The following is an 18,720-nucleotide window of genomic DNA, read 5'->3' as shown; positions in this document are numbered from 1 at the left end:
GCTGCTGGGCTTCGGGCTGGGTTTAATAAGCAAAATTGCTAAGCTGCTTAGTCTAGAAATATAGTTTAGCTGATTCTTCAAGCCACAGATTTGGAATCAAGGCTATATTTTTTAAGTTTTAAAATGTAAGGGTTTCCTTTTTCTTTCTTAGCTTATGCAAGAGCATGTGTAGTGCACATGTGAGCCCAGGAGAGGGCGTAGGAACCATAGGAGCCAGAGCCTCGCTGTGAGCCACCAATGGAGTTCTGAGAACTAAACTCTTCACCTCGGAAGAGCAGCAGATGCTCTTAAGGGCTTGCTCCGTCCCTTTGATCAATATATTTTAGAGGCAAATTCCTCCAAGATTCATGTCCCATGATCATGATAATATAAAACAGGTTTTCTGCACCCTTTAAGTGTTATGTTGAAACTCAATTCTGTGACATTAAGAGTCACCAGAAGCCAATAATTTACTACCCAGACAATGAATAAGAATTTCAGTGTAATTACATTCACCTAAGTTTATAAAGCTTTTAAAATTGAAAACAGTGGGGGTTGGGGCTGGGAATGGGGTACACACCTTTGATCCTAGAACTTGATAGGCAGGCAGGTCATTGTGCATTTAAAGCCAGCCTGGTCTACACAGTGACTCCAGGCCAACCAGAACTACATAGTGAGGCCCTGTCCAGAAAAAAACTCTGGTATTACCCAGCTTGTATTTCCCAAAAAATATGTTCTATATTTATGTTATATGTCCTGAAACAGAGGAGAAAATTCTTTGTGGGTGGTTTACTAACATTTGGTGTATCATGGGCTACGTTATCTCTAAATTATCTTTCTGTTCTAAATCTTAGTCTATGCTGTGCCAGGTTACACAGTATTATTTTTTGCTTCAAGATTTCCTGAAGCCCTTGTATTTTGTGACTAGCACCATGACTTCACTAAAACTAATGAGAAAATTAGCTAATTAAATAAAATAAATGGATTTAATCTTTCTCTTCCAATGCAGCAGAGAAAATTAAGATAAAGATATGAATAACAGTCCTGAACAGGACCTAAACTAGGAACGCACTGTTGGTATGAAGAACAAGCTAGTCATGAGAGGTTTATGCTGCACATTTATATGCTATGAAATCAAAAGGCCAGTGATTCAAATAAACTTCAGAAGGATTTCCGAGCGCCCTGGAAACCACTGTGTTCCTAAAATGAATAAGCCAAAAGAGCAAGAGGTAAACGTTTCCTCCTGAGTCAAACTCTCTCCATAAGAAAAAGCATCCAGCATGCAAATTGTAAGCTCAGCCAGGGTTTTAAGATATAACAACACAAAATTTCTATTTTGTGGCTTTAAATTTTTAATTTGATATTTCCATTTTTGTTTTCTTTCTTCTATTTTGGGGGATATCATGTGTGTGTGTACACCTGTGTGGGTGTGGGTGTGGGCGTCTGTCCTTGTGGAAGCCTGAGGTTGATGTCGGGCATCAGCCTTGGCTGCCCTTCCACCTTACTGAAGACAGTCAATCCAACCAGAGTCACCAATATGGCCAGTGTTACCTAGCACCTTGCCTTGGTCTGTCGAGAACAAAATCAATAAAGGAGTATGTAAAAAATGTTTAGGTAACTTTGCACTACAAAAGGCTAATAATATAAAGTTTATACTCATATATTTTACCATAGTAAGAAACAGAGAAAACAAAGACATAGGGGTAGCAACAATTTTGGTTTCTTTTTAAAACACAGAAATATTGTTTTTGTTTTAATCCCAGGCGTGGGAGATGGGGCTGCTTCAGATTGAGCACAGCTGCTGACTATGATTTGCCTCGTGCTATAGCAGGGGTGTGATTTGAGCAGCTGCAGTTTCTGCGAGTGTGTGACATTTGAGGTACAGCGGACTCTTCAGAGGGTATATAAAGGCTTGGACCCTGAGAGTTGAGAGGTTGCTGGCAGCTGGCTGGTGCCTGGATGCTATTGGTTGTTGTTTGTTAAGTAGTCATACACGATGAAGAAACAAGGAGAAATCAGATAACCTGACAGGGAAGATCAAACTTGCCCCAAAGAACTGGACATCCCTAATCAGCAGGAAGCAGTCTGGGGATAGCATCGCCCCCTCTCCTCTGCCCTTTTGTCTCTCCTCTCCAGTGTAAAGGGGTTGGAAGAGTGGAGGAAGAGGGAGTAGATAACAATAGAAGAAAAAAGAACCCACAAAGTAGCAATGGTCGAAGAAAAAGGAACCCACGAAGTAGCAAAAGAACATCTATGTGGATAGATAATACCAGTGCCCAGAAGCCATGAGTAAGGACATGAAAACCCCAACAGCAGGTGGGATACCTCCCTGTTAGCCATTGGTCATGAAGGCCTCAGAAGCCCCCAAGCTGTCTAGACTATTACAGTTGCTCTTGGTTGCCCACAGAATTAGAAAGGCATACCCTGATGCTGAAGACACCATGCACACTGGTTGCAGGACATAGAAAAATTAATATGGAACCAAACTAGAAGCTCCCTCCCTGCTGGCTATTGTACATAGTGCCTGAAGGTACAGCACAGGCTACAGGGGGACAATGCTCGCCCACAGTTTTACCCAGCTGAGATCTTAAGTGCTACAACCTCAGCCTGCCAGGTAAGATGTGCGCACTGGTACAGCAGTGGCGTGACCTAGGGAGTGTTCTACTTTCGTCTCTGTTGCCGTGGCAAAGCACTCTGACCAAATGCAATATAGAAGAGGAAAGGGTTTGTTTCAGATTTCAGGCTACTGGACATCTCTAAGGGAAGTTGGGGCAGGGACTTAGGCAGAAACCATGGAGTGAGGCTGCTTGCTTGCCAGCTTGCTCATCCCTAGGTAGCTTTCTTACAGCCCAGGAACCCCTTCCCTGAGAACAGTGTCACTCACAGTGGACTGGGAATTCCTACATCAATTGACAATAAAGACAATCCCCACGGATAGGCCCACAGGCCAGTCTACACTGGGCATTCCTTCTCCTGACACACACCCTTCTCGGGTGTAGCTAGACTGTATCAAGTCAATAGCTAAAACTAACTTGGAAAGGAGGAAACAACTACCTTCTGACTGATCTGAGGTCCAAGCAGAGGAGAGTATTCATGTCTGCTTCTATAAACCTGGTCAAAAATTCATATCTGGGAAAGTCATAGGTCCTGAGGGAAACTTAACTGCTCTCGTTTTATTAAATTGATACTTAATAAATATTTGAAATACTGTGTGCTGTCCTTGGCCACGATCAGAGTTTCTTTTTGCAGTGGATGGCTGTAAACAGAGTCTGGTCAAAATGATAATAAGTGACTGTTAAGTGTCCAACCCTAGGACACTGACCTCACCAAGTCTCTGTCTGGGAGTACACTGTAGAAGTGGGGGCAGAAGGAAAAAGAGCTCAGTGACAGACAGGAGAGCTATAAAAGGCTATCCTATTGGCATGGCCATTGCAACCATGAACTCACAGGAAGTATACTTGTGTGCACCTAGACTGATGAATTTTGACTAGGCCTGTCAACAGTCAGTCTGATGGAGGAGGGGCTCCTGGAGACCTACTCCTCCATGGGGATGGATTGGCTACTTAGAAATGCTGCAAGAGAGAGAGTACCTGTCTTTCAATGGTGTAGCTACTGCTGAGCCCAGTGTTCCAAAGGATGGCTCCACGCCGGCACTCACGTGGACAGGCCTGGTTAAACTGAGTCACAAGACTAAACAGAAGACATGGAGGGGCCCTTATAGGGAGAGGGGGGTTGACAGCAATGGGGAAGGAAATATGCAAGGGTGGGAGTGAGGGTCATCAGAATGCACCACATACATCTGTATGTATGTCTGTGTGTGTGTGTGTGTGTGTGTGTGTGTGTGTGTGTGTGTGTGCTCAACAGTGAAAATGAACTGTATTAACAAAAACAAATAATACAAAAAAGCTTCCTGACTTTTTTCTTTATTGTCAGAGTATCAAGACTTACTGACAGCAATGACAAAAGAATATGGCAATAAAATTTAGGAAAATCAATAAATTAATAACTTCATTGAATTAAAAATATACTTACTAGCAGTAGTATTTCCATTCAATTGGTTTGTCAGTAAATATGTATGTTTTCTAATACAGTCAGGTAAGGAAACACAGAAAAATGATTTTAACCAGGATCAGCACAATGGCTCAGCAGGAGAGAGCAGCTGCCCCAGCCTGACTCTCAGGAGTTCAACTCCCCAGAACCCACAACAGAAGGAGACAATCAACATCCAAAAGCTGTCCTCTGATCTACACACACACACACACACACACACACACACACACACACACACACGAAGCTTCAGGACTAGGGATATAAACTCAGTGGTACAGCACTTGCCTAACATTAGGGTTGAAGGGTTCAAGCCTAAGGATGCAGAAAAACACACACACACACACACACACACACACACACACACACACACACACACACACACACAAAATTAAAGTTGAAAGAGAAAGGTGACAGTGAAGGAAAACAAGCAAAAGATGAAAAGAGTAAGACATAAGACAACATGAAGATGCCAAAATGAAGCTGTATGGTTAATCTCAACTGTCAGCTTGATCAGGTGGACCTCTGGGCCTGACTGAGGCCAAGGCTCAGCTGAGGCGGGAAGACCTGCCCACTGCATTTGCCACTACCCAGGCTGGCTCCTGCTTGTCCCAGGCAGTCATGGCTCTGCTTCCCGACTGCAGATGAAATGTGACCAACTCCCTCAAGTCCTGCTGCCACAATTCCCTCATCACATTCGTTAGACAATTTCAACACAGCAATAGAAAAGAATAACAGACAGAAGCTCATCACTGTGTGCTAACCTTAAAATAGCAATAAAAATAACATACAATGGACTTGAGAGAGGGAAAAAGAAAACATTGTTATTTTGAACCAGTGCATCACTTCGGTGGCAACCCAGGAACTTTTTAGCATCTCATTAGTTCTGCAACTGCTTTTAGTGCTTGAGAGTGACTTAGCAAGCTTTAAAGAAATAATTGAAAACAATAGTTTTCAGCACCCTTACCAAAACGATAGTGTTTAATAGGCAGAATGCCGAGCAAACAAAGGTTTCTAATGAGCTGCAACTTGCCCTAGACTATCCATCAACATGTAAAAGTCAAATTAAAATCTACTTACTAGAGCTCCAGGCCAGAACTAGGAGAAACTGTGCAACTTAGATCAGAGATAACGTCTGACCTCTGAACTCTGCACTCCTACCCTCTGACCCACTTTCCAAACTACTGAGAACAATGTTCAGTAGGCAAGCAGACCAAGCTCAGCAATCAGCTCAACTGCCCTAGGACATTCCTCTCCACCTAGCCATCCTTCTGAACTAAGAGTGAAGGACCAGGGCATGCACAAAATCTACAGCTCAATGGCAAGTGTTAGCCTAGAATGCAAGACTTTAAATATAAATCATGGGGTAAAATAGAACAGTCCATGGTATCTGTGTTTCCCATATCACTGAATGTCTTAACTTTTCAAATCCCACATTCAGATGACAAATGATTCACAAGGCAAGCAAAGTTGCCCCCTGAACCCAAGCATACTGCCCATCTCATGATGAAGAGGGAGGGAGGATACACACTGTTGGAACATTGAACACTGGAGAGATGGCCCAGAGGTTAGGAGCACTGCTGCTCTCCAGTGAGCCCCGATCCAATTCCAGGACCTACATGATGGCTCCCACCTGTCTCTAGTTCCAGTTCCAGAGGATCCAACACCCTCTTCTGTCCTCCTTCAATGGTGCATGGATGAATACATAAGCATACAGTCAGGCCAAAACTCAAACACACAATTTTTTAATCTCAAAAATATGTTTAAAATATTAAAGTTTTAATTAATTACCCTTCTTCTTAGAAGCATTGATTTGGCCACTAATTCTTTTTTTTTATTAATCATTCCATTCATTTGTATGTCAAATGATATCCCACTTACCAGTTACCCCTCCACAAGCCCCCATCCCACATTCTCCCTTTCCTCCCTCCCCTTTGCCTCTATGAAGGTGCTCCCACACACTCACCCTCTCCCACCCTACCCCTCCAGCATCCCCCTACGCTGGGGCATCAAGCCTCCACAGAACCAAGGCCCCCTGCCCCACTCCCCATTGCTGTCAGGCAAGGCCATCCTCTGCTACATATGTGTCTGGAGCCATGGATCCTCCCTGTACACTCCTTGGTTGGTGGTCTGGTCCCTGTGAGCACTGGGTGGCCCCTGCAGCTGATGTTGTTCTTCCTATGGGGTTGCAATCCCCCTCTGCTCCTCCAGCCATCCCACCAGCTCCCCCACCAGGGTCCCTGAGCTCAGTCTGATTTCTTTATCTTTTTGAAAAGGAAATATAAAATCCATTCTCCTCAGTATAAAACCTCTAAGAGCTGTGGGACATAACTGAGTGAAAGCCAAGTCTCTGAGGAAGTGTGTATGCTGAGACAAGGCTTGAGGAAGTACAGTGTGGCTACAACTATGCCTTCTCCCCCACTGTGGTTCCCAGCAAACCTTACAGGATATGTAGGCACTTGCTATGGACAACATAGACATGAGGACAAAAACATAATCTGAAAAGTAAAAATTATGAAAACATGTTAAAGAGCCAGCAGAATTCTGACAAATGAAAGGCAGCTAAAGAGGTTAGCATGAAACCTCAAATGAAGAGTCCTGGGTATAGGACAAGAAGCTGGATTATTCTAATGCAACAGGGAGACACTGGCACTTTTCAAACTAAGGGTAGCTCACAAGAGCATATCAATATTGTAAAATAAAAAATATATATGATAGCTAACATACTCGCACTAAAAGATTTGATTAGATGTTATATGGTGTGATATAAATGTATAAAATGATTAGAAAATGAAGTCACTAAAATTATCAAATCTGTTGATTATAAGTCCTGCCTGTCCTCCACAGATATATTTTCTATGCACTTCAATAAGAAAGGAAAAAATAATAACCCTTGAATATATTATAAAATACTCTATAATTCAGAATAGTTATTAATTCAGTTGGCTTTTCCCAACTGTTCCAAGTTAGCAAGTTTTTTATTATGTATATATTTGATGAAATCAGTACTTTCAGTTTGAAATTTTTAACAATGTCACTGAAATTACTTTCGCACTAGCATCTCATGATACATGGCGGGGGAAGGGGATAAACTTGCTTCACATCAAATATGGCCCAATAAAGCCATTGCCATAGGGGTTTATCTTTATCCTTACCAACACAAGTTCCTCCTGTAGCTCACTGCAACTTTTTTCATTATACTGGAGTCTCTTTGAAAGATCTATAATTACTTTCTTCTGATCTTCGATCTCTTCATTTAGATTCTTGTTTTGGGAGAAAAATTCTCTTTCTAATCTGAAAAGGTAAAAATGGCAGAGCAGGTTTTTCAAATGTACTTCTCTCTCACGCAAGCTGGAGATGTTCCGTGTATCATGTTTACATGCCAAAGGCTGCTTAATACCCACCTTTCCTTTTTTCAAATTAAAAGATTTATGGACTCTTGAATAAAAGACTTTAAGGGATTGGCACTTCCCCTTTGGCAATAGGTATCTGTACTGTGTCCAAGGTAATAAGCAAAGAGACTGCGATAGTACTGATGAGGTCCCCATATTATTTTTGATGAACAAAATCCACCCATCTCAATTCAGTCACCTCAGAAACTGCCTCAAAAGTGATAAGGTGCGTGTCTGTGTGCGTGTGTGCTTATGAGAAACACACCTGTGAGCTCACAGAGGCAAGAGCAGGACATCATGTCCTCCCACAGACAGTCTAGAGTCAGTGAGTACTGACCCCAGAAGCTCATTGCTTTGGCTGGCTAGGCATCCCTGACCTCCTGCGGGAGTGAGGAGGATACAATCTCAGCCTCTCATACTCACAGAGCACGTGCTCTTGTTGACTGAGTCACTGAGCCATCTCTCCAGCCCCCAAGAAAATTACCTTAAAATTAGTAATAAGGTTATTAACATATAATGGAAGTGAAGCATGTTTTTATCCCTCCAAATAGAACAGATCTGGTGCACAGAAACTTTAAAAAGGAAAAAAGTCAAGATGAAATTCATTTCCTTTGAGGACATGCTGCTCTAGCTGTCAGCATGAACCTGGGAGAGTAGGGCCTAGAAAGTGTCCGACCAAAGTCTTATGCAATCGCCAACTTCATTCAGAGCACCAGGCATTTTGCATTCTGTGGGTTAAGAAGAGTCACCTGACAGCAAATGCTGGTGAGGATGCGGAGAAAGAGGAACACTCCTCCATTGTTGGTGGGGTTGCAGACTGGTACAACCATTCTGGAAATCAGTCTGGAGGTTCCTCAGAAAATTGGACATTGAACTACCTGAGGACCCAGCTCCACCTCTCCTGGGCATATATCCAAAAGATGCCCCAACCTATAACAAAGACACGTGCTCCACTATGTTCATAGCAGCCTTATTTATAATAGCAGAAGCTAGAAAGAACCCAGATGCCCTTCAACAGAGGAATGGATACAGAAAATGTGGTACATCTACACAATGGAATATTACTCAGCTATCAAAAACAATGACATCATGAAATTCATAGGCAAATGGAGGGAACTGGAAAATATCATCCTGAGTGAGGTAACCCAATCACAGAAAAACACACATGGTGTGCACTCATTGATAAGTGGCTATTAGCCCGAATGCTTTAATTACCCTAGATGCACAGAACACATGAAACTCAAGAAGGATGACCAAAATGCGAACGCTTCACTCCTTCTTTAAAAGGGGAACAAGAATACCATTGGCAGGGAATAGGGAGGCAAAGTTTAGAACAGAGGCAGAAGGAACACCCATTCAGAGCCTGCCCCACATGTGGCCCATACATATACAGCCACCCAATTAGATAAGATGGATGAAGCTAAGAAGTGCAGGCAGACAGGAGCCGGATGTAGATCTCTCCTGAGAGACACAGCCAGAATACAGCAAATACAGAGGTGAATGCCAGCAGCAAACCACTGAACTGAGAATAGGACCCCTGTTGAAGGAATCAGAGAAAGGACTGACAGAGCTTGAAGGGGCTTGAGACCCCATATGAACAACAATGCCAAGCAACCAGAGCTTCCAGGGACTAAGCCACTACCTAAAGACTATACATGGACTGACCCTGGACTCTGACCCCATAGGTAGCAATGAATATCCTAGTAAGAGCACCAGTGGAAGGGGAAGCCCTGGGTCCTGCTAAGACTGAACCCCCAATGAAGGTGATTGTTGGGGGGAGGGCAGCAATGGGGGGAGGATGGGGAGGGGAACACCTATATAGAAGGGGAGGAGAGGAGTTAGGGGGAAGTTGGCCCAGAAACCAGGAAGGGGAATAACAATTGAAATGTAAATAAGAAATACTCAAGTTAATAAAGATGGAAAAATATAAAAAATTTAAAAAATTAAAATAAAAAAAAATAAATAAAAAAGAGTCACCTGAATAAGGTGTTCAATCACAGGGACAAGCCACAGATGGTAAAACATGTTTCCATGGAGACATGACTAACAACAGCTGAAGAAAACTCACTCCTGCCTGCCACACCTGGGAGGAGCTGAAAACACAGTCAGATCAGCTCGGTGCTTGGAAGACACTGAGATCACAAGACTCACTGGAGCTTACTCACAAGCAATCAGAAGCGTCACATGCCTCCATTCTTGGACTGTGTTACCAGTACACATAAATCTCCTTCCAAAAATATCTGCTTTGCTATTTAAATATCCAGGCTGGTATTAACCTGTGTTTACATTGGTTTGGCTTGGTTTTCTTTTTTAAAAAGAGTCTGACGTGTAGTCGTTTTGTAAAGGACTGTGCTGGCTCAGTCTCACAGTTGCCCTCCTCTGTGTGCCCACGTGCTGAGAGTATGGGGAAGAACGATCACATTCAGCTGTGCTTGCTCGTGTGCACATGTAATAGAAGGCAGCTCAGAAGCTACACTTTAAACATTCACATGCATCTGAATAGTGTTAATTCCATTACTGCCGCTGATTTTAGCCTGAGATCTTCCTCATAACTCCAGGAGGGCCATCTCTTCCACGATAAGCGGTAACGTGAGGGACAAAGTCAGCACTGCATTCAGGCAAAAGGAAAAGTAAGAAGCTAATTTTTATGACACTTGCCCATACTCTGAATAAACCTTTTTCCCCCAGGGTGCAATGCAACAAGTGTTGCATGTTGTCTTTTGAACCAGAGATAGTCCAAGATAAATTACCTAAATCTAATAAATATGTATAGAAAAGGTATTTGCTATACTTATAATACCTTGGAAAGTAGAACGAAACAATGAAAATGGATCAAAGTAAAGAAAAGATATTGGGGGCATGTGACTCTCACAGAGAAGGGGAAACAGAATAGACACTGCAGGTGGATGAGGAGAAGGAACTGGACTGGGGTGGAGAGTGGGGGTGGAAACAGGAGTTATCAGATGTGGGGAAAATAGAGAGGGAGGACTGAGAAAGACAACTGGAATTGGGGGAGGGTAGGCTTCTCTGGAACAAGTTAGAAACCTAGTGCAATGGTAACTCCCAGAAATCCATGAGGGTGACCCTAGTTAAGGCTCCAAGCAATGGGGAACATGGAACAGGCCATCTGCTGTACCCAGGCAGGACTTCCAGTGGAGGGATTGGGACACTAACCCAGCCACAAAACCTTTGCCCTATAATTTGTCCTGCCTACATGATTTTTAGGGGTAAAGGTGGCACAGAATTGTGGTAATGGCCAACAAATGGCCTGTCAAGCTTGAGATTGATGTCATGAGTGGGAGTCCACCCATGACACTGTCTGAATGGCCAAGAGCCAGAAGCTAGATATAGGATAGAACCAAACACAACTGGCAAAAAAAAAAAAAGTCAATGAACTGATTCCTAATGATTCTGCTATGCTCATAGACTGGTGCCTAGCCTAACAGTCATCAGAGAGGCTTCACCCATCAACTGATGGAAACAGATGCAGAGACCCACAGCCAGACATTACACATTGCTTGGGGAAACCTGCAGAAGAGAGAGAGGAAGGATTGTAGGAGCCAGAGGGGTCAAGGACACCAATAGAAAACCACAGAATCAACTAACTTAGGGCCATAGGGGTTCAGAGAGACTGAACCACCAGCCAAGGAGCCTGTATTGGACTGGACTAAGCCCTCTTCACATGTTACCATTGTATAGCTTGATCTCCAAGAGGGACTCCTAACAGGGGAGCAGGAGCTGTCTCTGACTCTGGTGCCTGCCTTTGGGACCCTTCCCCACTACTGGGTAGCCTTTTCTAACCTTACTAGAAGAGGAGGTGCCTAGTCATAACTGCAACTTGATACGCCATGACAGGCTGATCCCCATCGAGGCCAGCCCTTTTCTGAAAAGAAATGGAGGGCTGGATGGAGGGATGGTGGAGGGGGAGAGAGACTGTAAAGAGAAGAGACATGGGGAACTATGGTGTAAAATAATATTAAAATAATAAATACTAAAAATTTTTAAATTAATCATAAAAGAAAAGCTATGTAAATCAGAAAGTCAATCATAGAGTCAAAGTTCCAGACTAACACAACTCACAGCAGGCCTGGCATCTGGAGATTACTGAATACTGGATCAAGGGTGTCAGAGTACCCACGTCACACGCATCATTAAATCGTCATGAATTGTAGAGTCAGTCTCTACAAGCGCATGTTATAAAGTAAAAGGCCACTTGCCTCTGATTTCAGATGCAGACACTGTGATTTCCAGAGGAAACTATAGAATATGAACAAAAGATCAAGAATCAATGACTACACACTGCCCAACACCTGAACCGATTGAATAGGGAGCCAACCTGTGAAAAGGAGGTAAAGACAAAAGGCCGTGCTCGGAGTGCGCCTGCAAACTGCCCCTGACATGCAAGTTCTCCAAGTGCAGCAAATGGAAAGAGGGGCAGCGATCAGAAACCAAGGGGCTCACAGAGGAGGAGAAGCTCAGGAACTCCAAGGAGGGTGTTAAAGACAGATGAGCACATACAGGGGATCTGAAAAGCCAGATGGAGGGACACCTTAGAAAAACACACTACAACAGAATCACAGGTCTGTCAACGTTAAGAACACCTAGAGGCTGCAGAAATGACTCGGTGCGAAGGTGCTTGCGGCCCTCCCAGAAGGCCTGAGTCCAGCTAGCTCATATCGTCTGTAACTCTCTGACACCCTCTTCTAGTCTCCACAAGCATCCATCTTTGTTGCAGGACATTTGGTCACATTGTAAACCCTGAGACTGTGAACTGGAAAAACCTGTTTCTTCTTGTGGTGTGGCCCAGCCCTACCACACACATTTAACCCAAAATCTTTCTGGAAACCAGAGCTAAAATAAGTCAAGAAGCAGAACAAGCAACCAACTGACAGAGTGAACACAACAAAACCAAAGAAAGAAAGGAGGGTCTTTAGTCTAAGACAGCAGAGAGGAGAAGGAGCTTTTCCTTCTGGGACATGAGTGGGGTAGGAAGGTCAGCTGGCTCCTTTCTCTGCCTCTCTGAGCTACCAGGCTTTCACCACAGCGTCTGGTTCCTGTGTTTTCATTCGGTAAATCGGATGTTTGGGATTTTGTTTTAAAAAAAAAAATTCACATTGCATACACTCACACAGACACATGCAAATAAAAACAACAAGAATGAAGTTAAATTAAAAATAGTCAGGCAAGATGGTGCATGCCCTTTTATTCCCAGCACTCAGGAGGCAAACGCAGGTGTGGCTCTGTTAGTTTGAGGCCAGGCTGATCTACATAGCAGGTTCCAGACCAACCAAAGCTATAGAAGAGACCTTGACTCAAATTATAAACTAAAACAGCAATAAAAGAATACTTTAGTGATTGGTTCGTCAAACAAACTCACTGTGTGTTGAGTTGTTTAGTCATAAGCAATCCCGTTCATGAGCTAGTAATGAACTAACTGCTTTAACCTGTTCATTGAGCAGCTCTCCCCTGCTGCTTTATGAATCGAGGACATGAACAGAGCATGTGCCAACAATAAAAAACAAAACAGATGATGAGATTGCTATAAAGATTAGGGCCTTATTGTACCAGCATACGGTTCCATTCGTGTAAGCAAGAGTTCTTCGTGCAGGTGGTTCTTGTAAAAATGGGAACACTGCAGGCCTTTTGAAGACAGTATGTGCACGGATTAGTACACAGCAGCACTGCACTGCGTCAGCGACAGTCATCTAATAAGAATCTGAGGTTCCAAAGCTAAACCTTAGTTGCTCATGTACCTTACATTTGGGGATCACTGGGAAGTTTGGGAAAGCAGAATTTTCATATTCATATTTTACTTAATTTTCCTTGTCTATGACATGGGGAGCATCAGCTATTCCTATATTATATTTGAAAGAAAACATTTAACAAGACCTTTGGGATATTTATTTGGCTTTAACACCAATTATGTAAAATTCATGTGTTTTCTGAGGTGTGGGAGGTAATTGTGTTAAGTGACTCATAGCATGCAGCTTGACAACACAAATGGAAGTGGTTGCTGAGATAGTAGACATTTTTAATAAAAATATAACATTTAAAAAAAAGATTGCTATAAAGAAATAAAGACAGATCCACCAAAACATGGTGTAGGAAGTCAAGTATTCTGAACTCTCTGGGAGAAGGAGAAGACAGAAGGAACAAGAAAATGTGTGAGAGGAGCAGACAGGAGAGACCAATCAGTGGAGGCCACTGTAAAATATCTAAAGGTAGAAACAAAATCATAGCAGAATATGCATGCTATTTTAAAATCTAACGTTGGGGGTTGGAGAGATGGTTCAGCAGTTAAGAGTACTTGCAGGAAAATGAGTTTCATTCCCAGCACCCACCCTGAGTGTCTCCTACCTATGTAAAACTGCAGCTCCTGGGGACCCAGCATTACCTTCTGGCCTCCAGCCTCAGGCACACTTCCTCTGTCCCTCCCCAACCCCCCCCCTCTCTCTCTCTCTCACACACACACACACACACACACACACACACACACACACACACACAGACACTTAAAAATAAAACCTTTTTACAATAAGTTACAATCTTTTTAGAAATAAAACATAAAGTTAGCACCAGAGCAAACAGCAGTACAAACCAAGCAATGACCATACATGAAAGGAAGCCGGGAGTCCAGGGCAAAGGCATCTATTGCTGTTCTCACAATCTTGCAATGCTGTTTTACTCTTTAAAATGTGTACACATGTTAAGTTGATTTAAAAGATCGATAGTTTAATTAAAAATAATGTATCTAACCAATACAAAATTAAATGTATGCATCATTTGCACGATTTTTTAAAATTCAAAACCGAGAGCTGGTGTTATAGAGATGGCTCAGCAGTTAAGGGCACTGTTACACGCCCATTCAGAGCCTGCCCCACATGTGGCCCATACATATACAGCCACCAAACTAGATAAGATGGATGAAGCAAAGAAGTGCAGGCTGATAGGAACTGGATGTAGATCTCTCCTGAGAGACACAGCCAGAATACGGCAAATACATATGTGAGTGCCAGCAGCAAACCACTGAACTGAGAATGGGACCCCCATTGAAGGAATCAGAGAAAGGACTGGAAGAGCTTGAAGGGGCTCGAGACCTCATATGAACAACAATGCCAAGCAACCAGAGCTTCCAGGGACTAAGCCACTACCCAAAGACTATACATGGACTGACCCTGGACTCTGACCTCATAGGTAGCAATGAATATCCTAGTAAGAGCACCAGTGGAAGGGGAAGCCCTGGGTCCTGCCAAGGCTGGACCCCCAGTGAACGGGATTCTTGGGGGGAGGGCAGTAATGGGGGGAGGATGGGGAAGGGAACACCCATAAAGAAGGGGAGGGGAAGGGGAATGTTGGTCTGGAAACCGGGAAAGGGAATTAAAAAAAAAAAAAAAAAAAAAAGCAGTGGAGCAGGGGTTTACCCTGACTCTGCTGCTGGCCTGTGATGCTGTTCCCCTAATTGGGCTGTCTCGGCTGGCCTCAGTGGGAGAGGATGTGGCTAGTCCTGCAGACACCTGAGGAGTCAGGGTGGGTTGATACCCAGGAGGAACCTCACCGTTCTCAGAAATGAAGGGGAGGGAGAGATGCGGTGCTGGGAGGAGTCTGGGGGGCTGTGATCAGGATGTAAAGTGAATAAATAAATAAATTTATGGAAGAAACAAAGAGCACTGGTTGCTCCTGCAGAGGACCTGGGCCTCGTTCCCAGCCCGACACAATAGTTGTCAACCACCGGTAAGCCTAGGTCCAGGAGACCTGACACCTCTTCTGGCCTGCAGAGGCACTAGGTGCACATGGTGCTGAGGCACAGAGGCAAGAACACCCACACGAATAAAATAAAATCAATGTCTTTTTAAAAACTAAAACCCTACAATCACTAAAATGAAGAGCGACGCCCTTCTGTTGGCAGTCTGATATAGAGAAGCTGGCTCCCACATTCCAGCAGCACAACCAAGAAGAAACGAGCAAGGAAAGAATGGTCTGGGGAGGGAGCTCCTGAGTCTGAATCCTCAGAGGAGGTGGGTTAGGAAGCGAAGGCTGGGAAAGGGGAGAGGACAGGGAAGCCTCGAGCTAGCATGCTTTCTTACAGGTCCAATTTTAAGTTCAGCTAACGTTTGCTTTTTTAAAACAAATAACCATCTCTTCAGGCTATATTTTAGCAAGAATGCTAATAACTGTGCCACTAAAGCATAATACTTTGTTTTCTTCAGAAAAATAAAGAAGTCCCTAAATATTGAGGAACACAAGGAAATAAAATTTACCTACAGTCCATTCAATATCCTACCTTTAAGTCATTTTAAATTATATTGAAATGTAGACTGGATTTGAGGCTTACAACAACCTTTTCCCTACTATTGCCCAGTAATCAATTAGCATAACTAATGAAAACTCCATAATTCAAAATCACGGAAAAGCTTCTCCTGCAAGTTCTAGACTAAAAGAATCTTTTATACCAAAAAAAAAAAAAGTAGTTATAGAGCTATGGAATACAAACTCCACCTACACCAATTTCATACAGATATATTCACTTATGAAACTGAGTGAGAATTAGAATTCTGATCCTGAAATGCAGATGCGTTCTATGCTGAAGAGTGACCTGGCCCCCTGGCCTCCATCTGGGCAGCCTGAACCATGGGAGCTCCGTGCCTGGAGCTGATCTCATCCTGCCCAGATCCCCTCCAACCACCGCACGGTCTCCTTACCGATGTGTCGGCCACTAGGCCCTGGTCCCTATGATCTGTCACTCAGCCACTTCTCACAGCTGTGAGAACACTGGCCCGGAGCTGCAAACCAGATCCAGCTGGCCAGGCCAACTTAGCCAACAAGGGTTTGGCTTCCCTCATCCCAGTCCTCCTTCCCCTTACTGAAAGTGCAAGTTATTTCCTAAATAAAAACAAAGAACCTAACCACTGACCTCTCTCTGGCCCTGCTTACTCCATAGTTCTGCTAGTGGTTGTTGCTACGTCGGGGCTTCACGTATACCCTAAAATGCCTTGCTTTCCTAGCTATGAACTAAAAACGCAGTTCAGCAGCTGAGAGATGGCTCAGCATTTGAGAGCACATGCTGCTCTTCTAGAAGACCCAGGTTCAACTCCCAGCACCCTCATGGCAGCTCACCACTGTCCACAACTCCAGCCCCCAAAGATCTGATACCCTCTTCCAGCCTCTGAGACTACAGGCATGTACATACATACATTACATACATACATACATACATTCAGGCAAAAATAAAATAAAATCTTTTTAAAGTATCACTCATAAGAAAGAATAGTAGGAACAAAAAAATGCCACATTGACACTCATCTATGGGTCAGAGAAAGAAATGTATACATCAATGCACATGTATAGGGCTTGCACATACACACATGCACACCCACGCAACATGAAAACAGAGACTATTTCATGGAGGAAGGGGTCATCATGAAAGAGGACAAGGGAGGGTTATAGACGGGGATGGATATGAAGAAAGTACACTGAGACACATATATGGAAACCCAGAACACTACCTGGGTTCGTCAGGAAGCTGCTTGTTCCTGGCCCCTGCCGTGCCTTCCCACTGCCTTCATCAAATCCTGCCTACTCATCCTCCATGTAGCATCCTTGCAGAAATGGAGACATTTGAATGACACAGTTCCAAGTTTAGGAAGGTGGGCAGACCAGTCATTGCTACTGTACAGGACCAGGTTCAGTTCCCAGTACCCATATGGTAGCTCACAACCACTTGAACTCCAGCTCCTGGGGATCCAATGGCCTCCTCTGGCCTCTGTGGATAAAGGCACACATGGGCTGCACACAGCTGCATATAAAATACTCATACAACATAAAATAGAAAAGATAAACCTAAAACATTTGTTTCAAGAGCCAGTTCACTCGTGACCCTCCCTTCGACTACAGACTACTGAGACAAGGAATTCCACAGGATTCAGAATTTCTCCAAGAATCTCACCCTAGAAGGAAAGACTGAAGCACACTGCCAGCCAATCGAGGAAACAAGTCTCTCAGAAAGTGATTTCACATGGCTTTGACAACTTGTCAGACTACTGACAGGAAAGACTGGAGCCACAACAATGGTGATGGACAGGCCATACCCTGAGAAGGACTACTTAATTATAAATACTCCTCATCCTTTACTTAAACCTAACTCTCATGTCAGGATCCCAAAATGGGCTGAGTCACTAGACCCCTTTTTCTTTCTGCCCAATGAGGCCATAGAGAATATATCCTTTCTCTGGCTTTTACTAGTATTGCTTGTCTGGTTAAGTAGCCCACTGCAGGTGAGTGACTAGTCCTAACTTGTTAGGGCTGCCAGGGCCAGGGCTCTGAGCCTAACAGCACTGGTAACAACCTCCTACGGCAAGCCAGGGTCCAGGCCAATTTCTAGAGCAGTCATGCTAAAGTATGCTCTCCCACGGCCCAGCAGATGACTGGGTGGCCTGCTGCTCTCCACCTCCCTGTCTGGTGTAAGACCCTCTCTGACAGCCTAGTGTGGCCCGGAAAGCGCCTGCCTTGTCTGGAGCTGAAAAAGAGGATTCAGGCTTGTAGTTCACCTGGATCATTTAGTTCCCAAAGGAAAGACCTCCCCCAATTTTCACTACCTCACTCCCGTCCCCAGGAAAAGACTCTTAGTGTTCTACCTAGAGAAACAGGCTATAGAATGGTTATTTGGCACAACTTTCCCATTTCCTTATGGAGATAATTTTACCTGGGGACACAGATTAAGATGTCATTTCTCATCACCTAGATTATAGCAGGTGATATGCAGCACAATATGCAGGATGCTTTTTGTAGACCGTGTCCAATAAGCCAGGGCCCGAGATCCACATTCTCCAAGACCAAAGATATGGCCCTGAAAGACTGGGGCACCCATACAATAGCTAGGTTCCTCCCAGGTACTGAGGAAGACAACCCAAAAAGTCTTTCTATCGATAATCCTGGGGGTGTGGTTAACAATGGAGACAAGGCTAGATCGTTCTACTGCAAGGATCAATTGCAAATGTCTGGGCCATGGATATGTCTATGGGACTCTGGAAAGTCAAAGATGGTATGCTGACGGAAAGTGATAGACCCTCCATTTCCCAGGTTCCTCCTTGTATATGCGTGTATCATTCACAAGGATTTAAAGGCCATCCTCAGAGACACCGCCGGAACCTGAAGGAAACAGACCAGATAAACAGTTCTCTGCACCCAAATCCCGTGGGAGGGAGAGCTAAACCTTCAGAGAGGCAGACAAGCCTGGGAAACCAGAAGAGACTGCTCTCTGTACATACATCTCGGACACCAGAGGAAAACACCAAAGGCCATCTGG

At 43.9% G+C, this 18,720-nt stretch overlaps 1 protein-coding gene across 6 annotated transcripts in view; it reads right to left on the bottom strand.

The window, feature by feature from the left end:
- The window catches only part of Ccdc171 (coiled-coil domain containing 171), a 346,651-nt gene that overhangs the window by 256,865 nt on the left and 71,066 nt on the right, over positions 1-18,720 (bottom strand). For all 6 annotated transcript variants that reach the window (XR_015620046.1, NM_001134641.2, XM_087550831.1 and 3 more), the window contains 1 exon segment: positions 7,182-7,320. Coding sequence is in view for 5 of the 6 variants with exons in the window: in NM_001134641.2 (NP_001128113.2) it covers positions 7,182-7,320 (139 nt within the window). In the remaining variant the exon portion in view is untranslated.

Source organism: Rattus norvegicus, chromosome 5 (assembly GCF_021556685.1).
Source record: "Rattus norvegicus strain SHRSP/BbbUtx chromosome 5, alternate assembly SHRSP_T2T, whole genome shotgun sequence".
NCBI classification, from domain to species: domain Eukaryota; kingdom Metazoa; phylum Chordata; class Mammalia; order Rodentia; family Muridae; genus Rattus; species Rattus norvegicus.
This window is presented reverse-complemented; position numbering and strand designations above follow the sequence as displayed.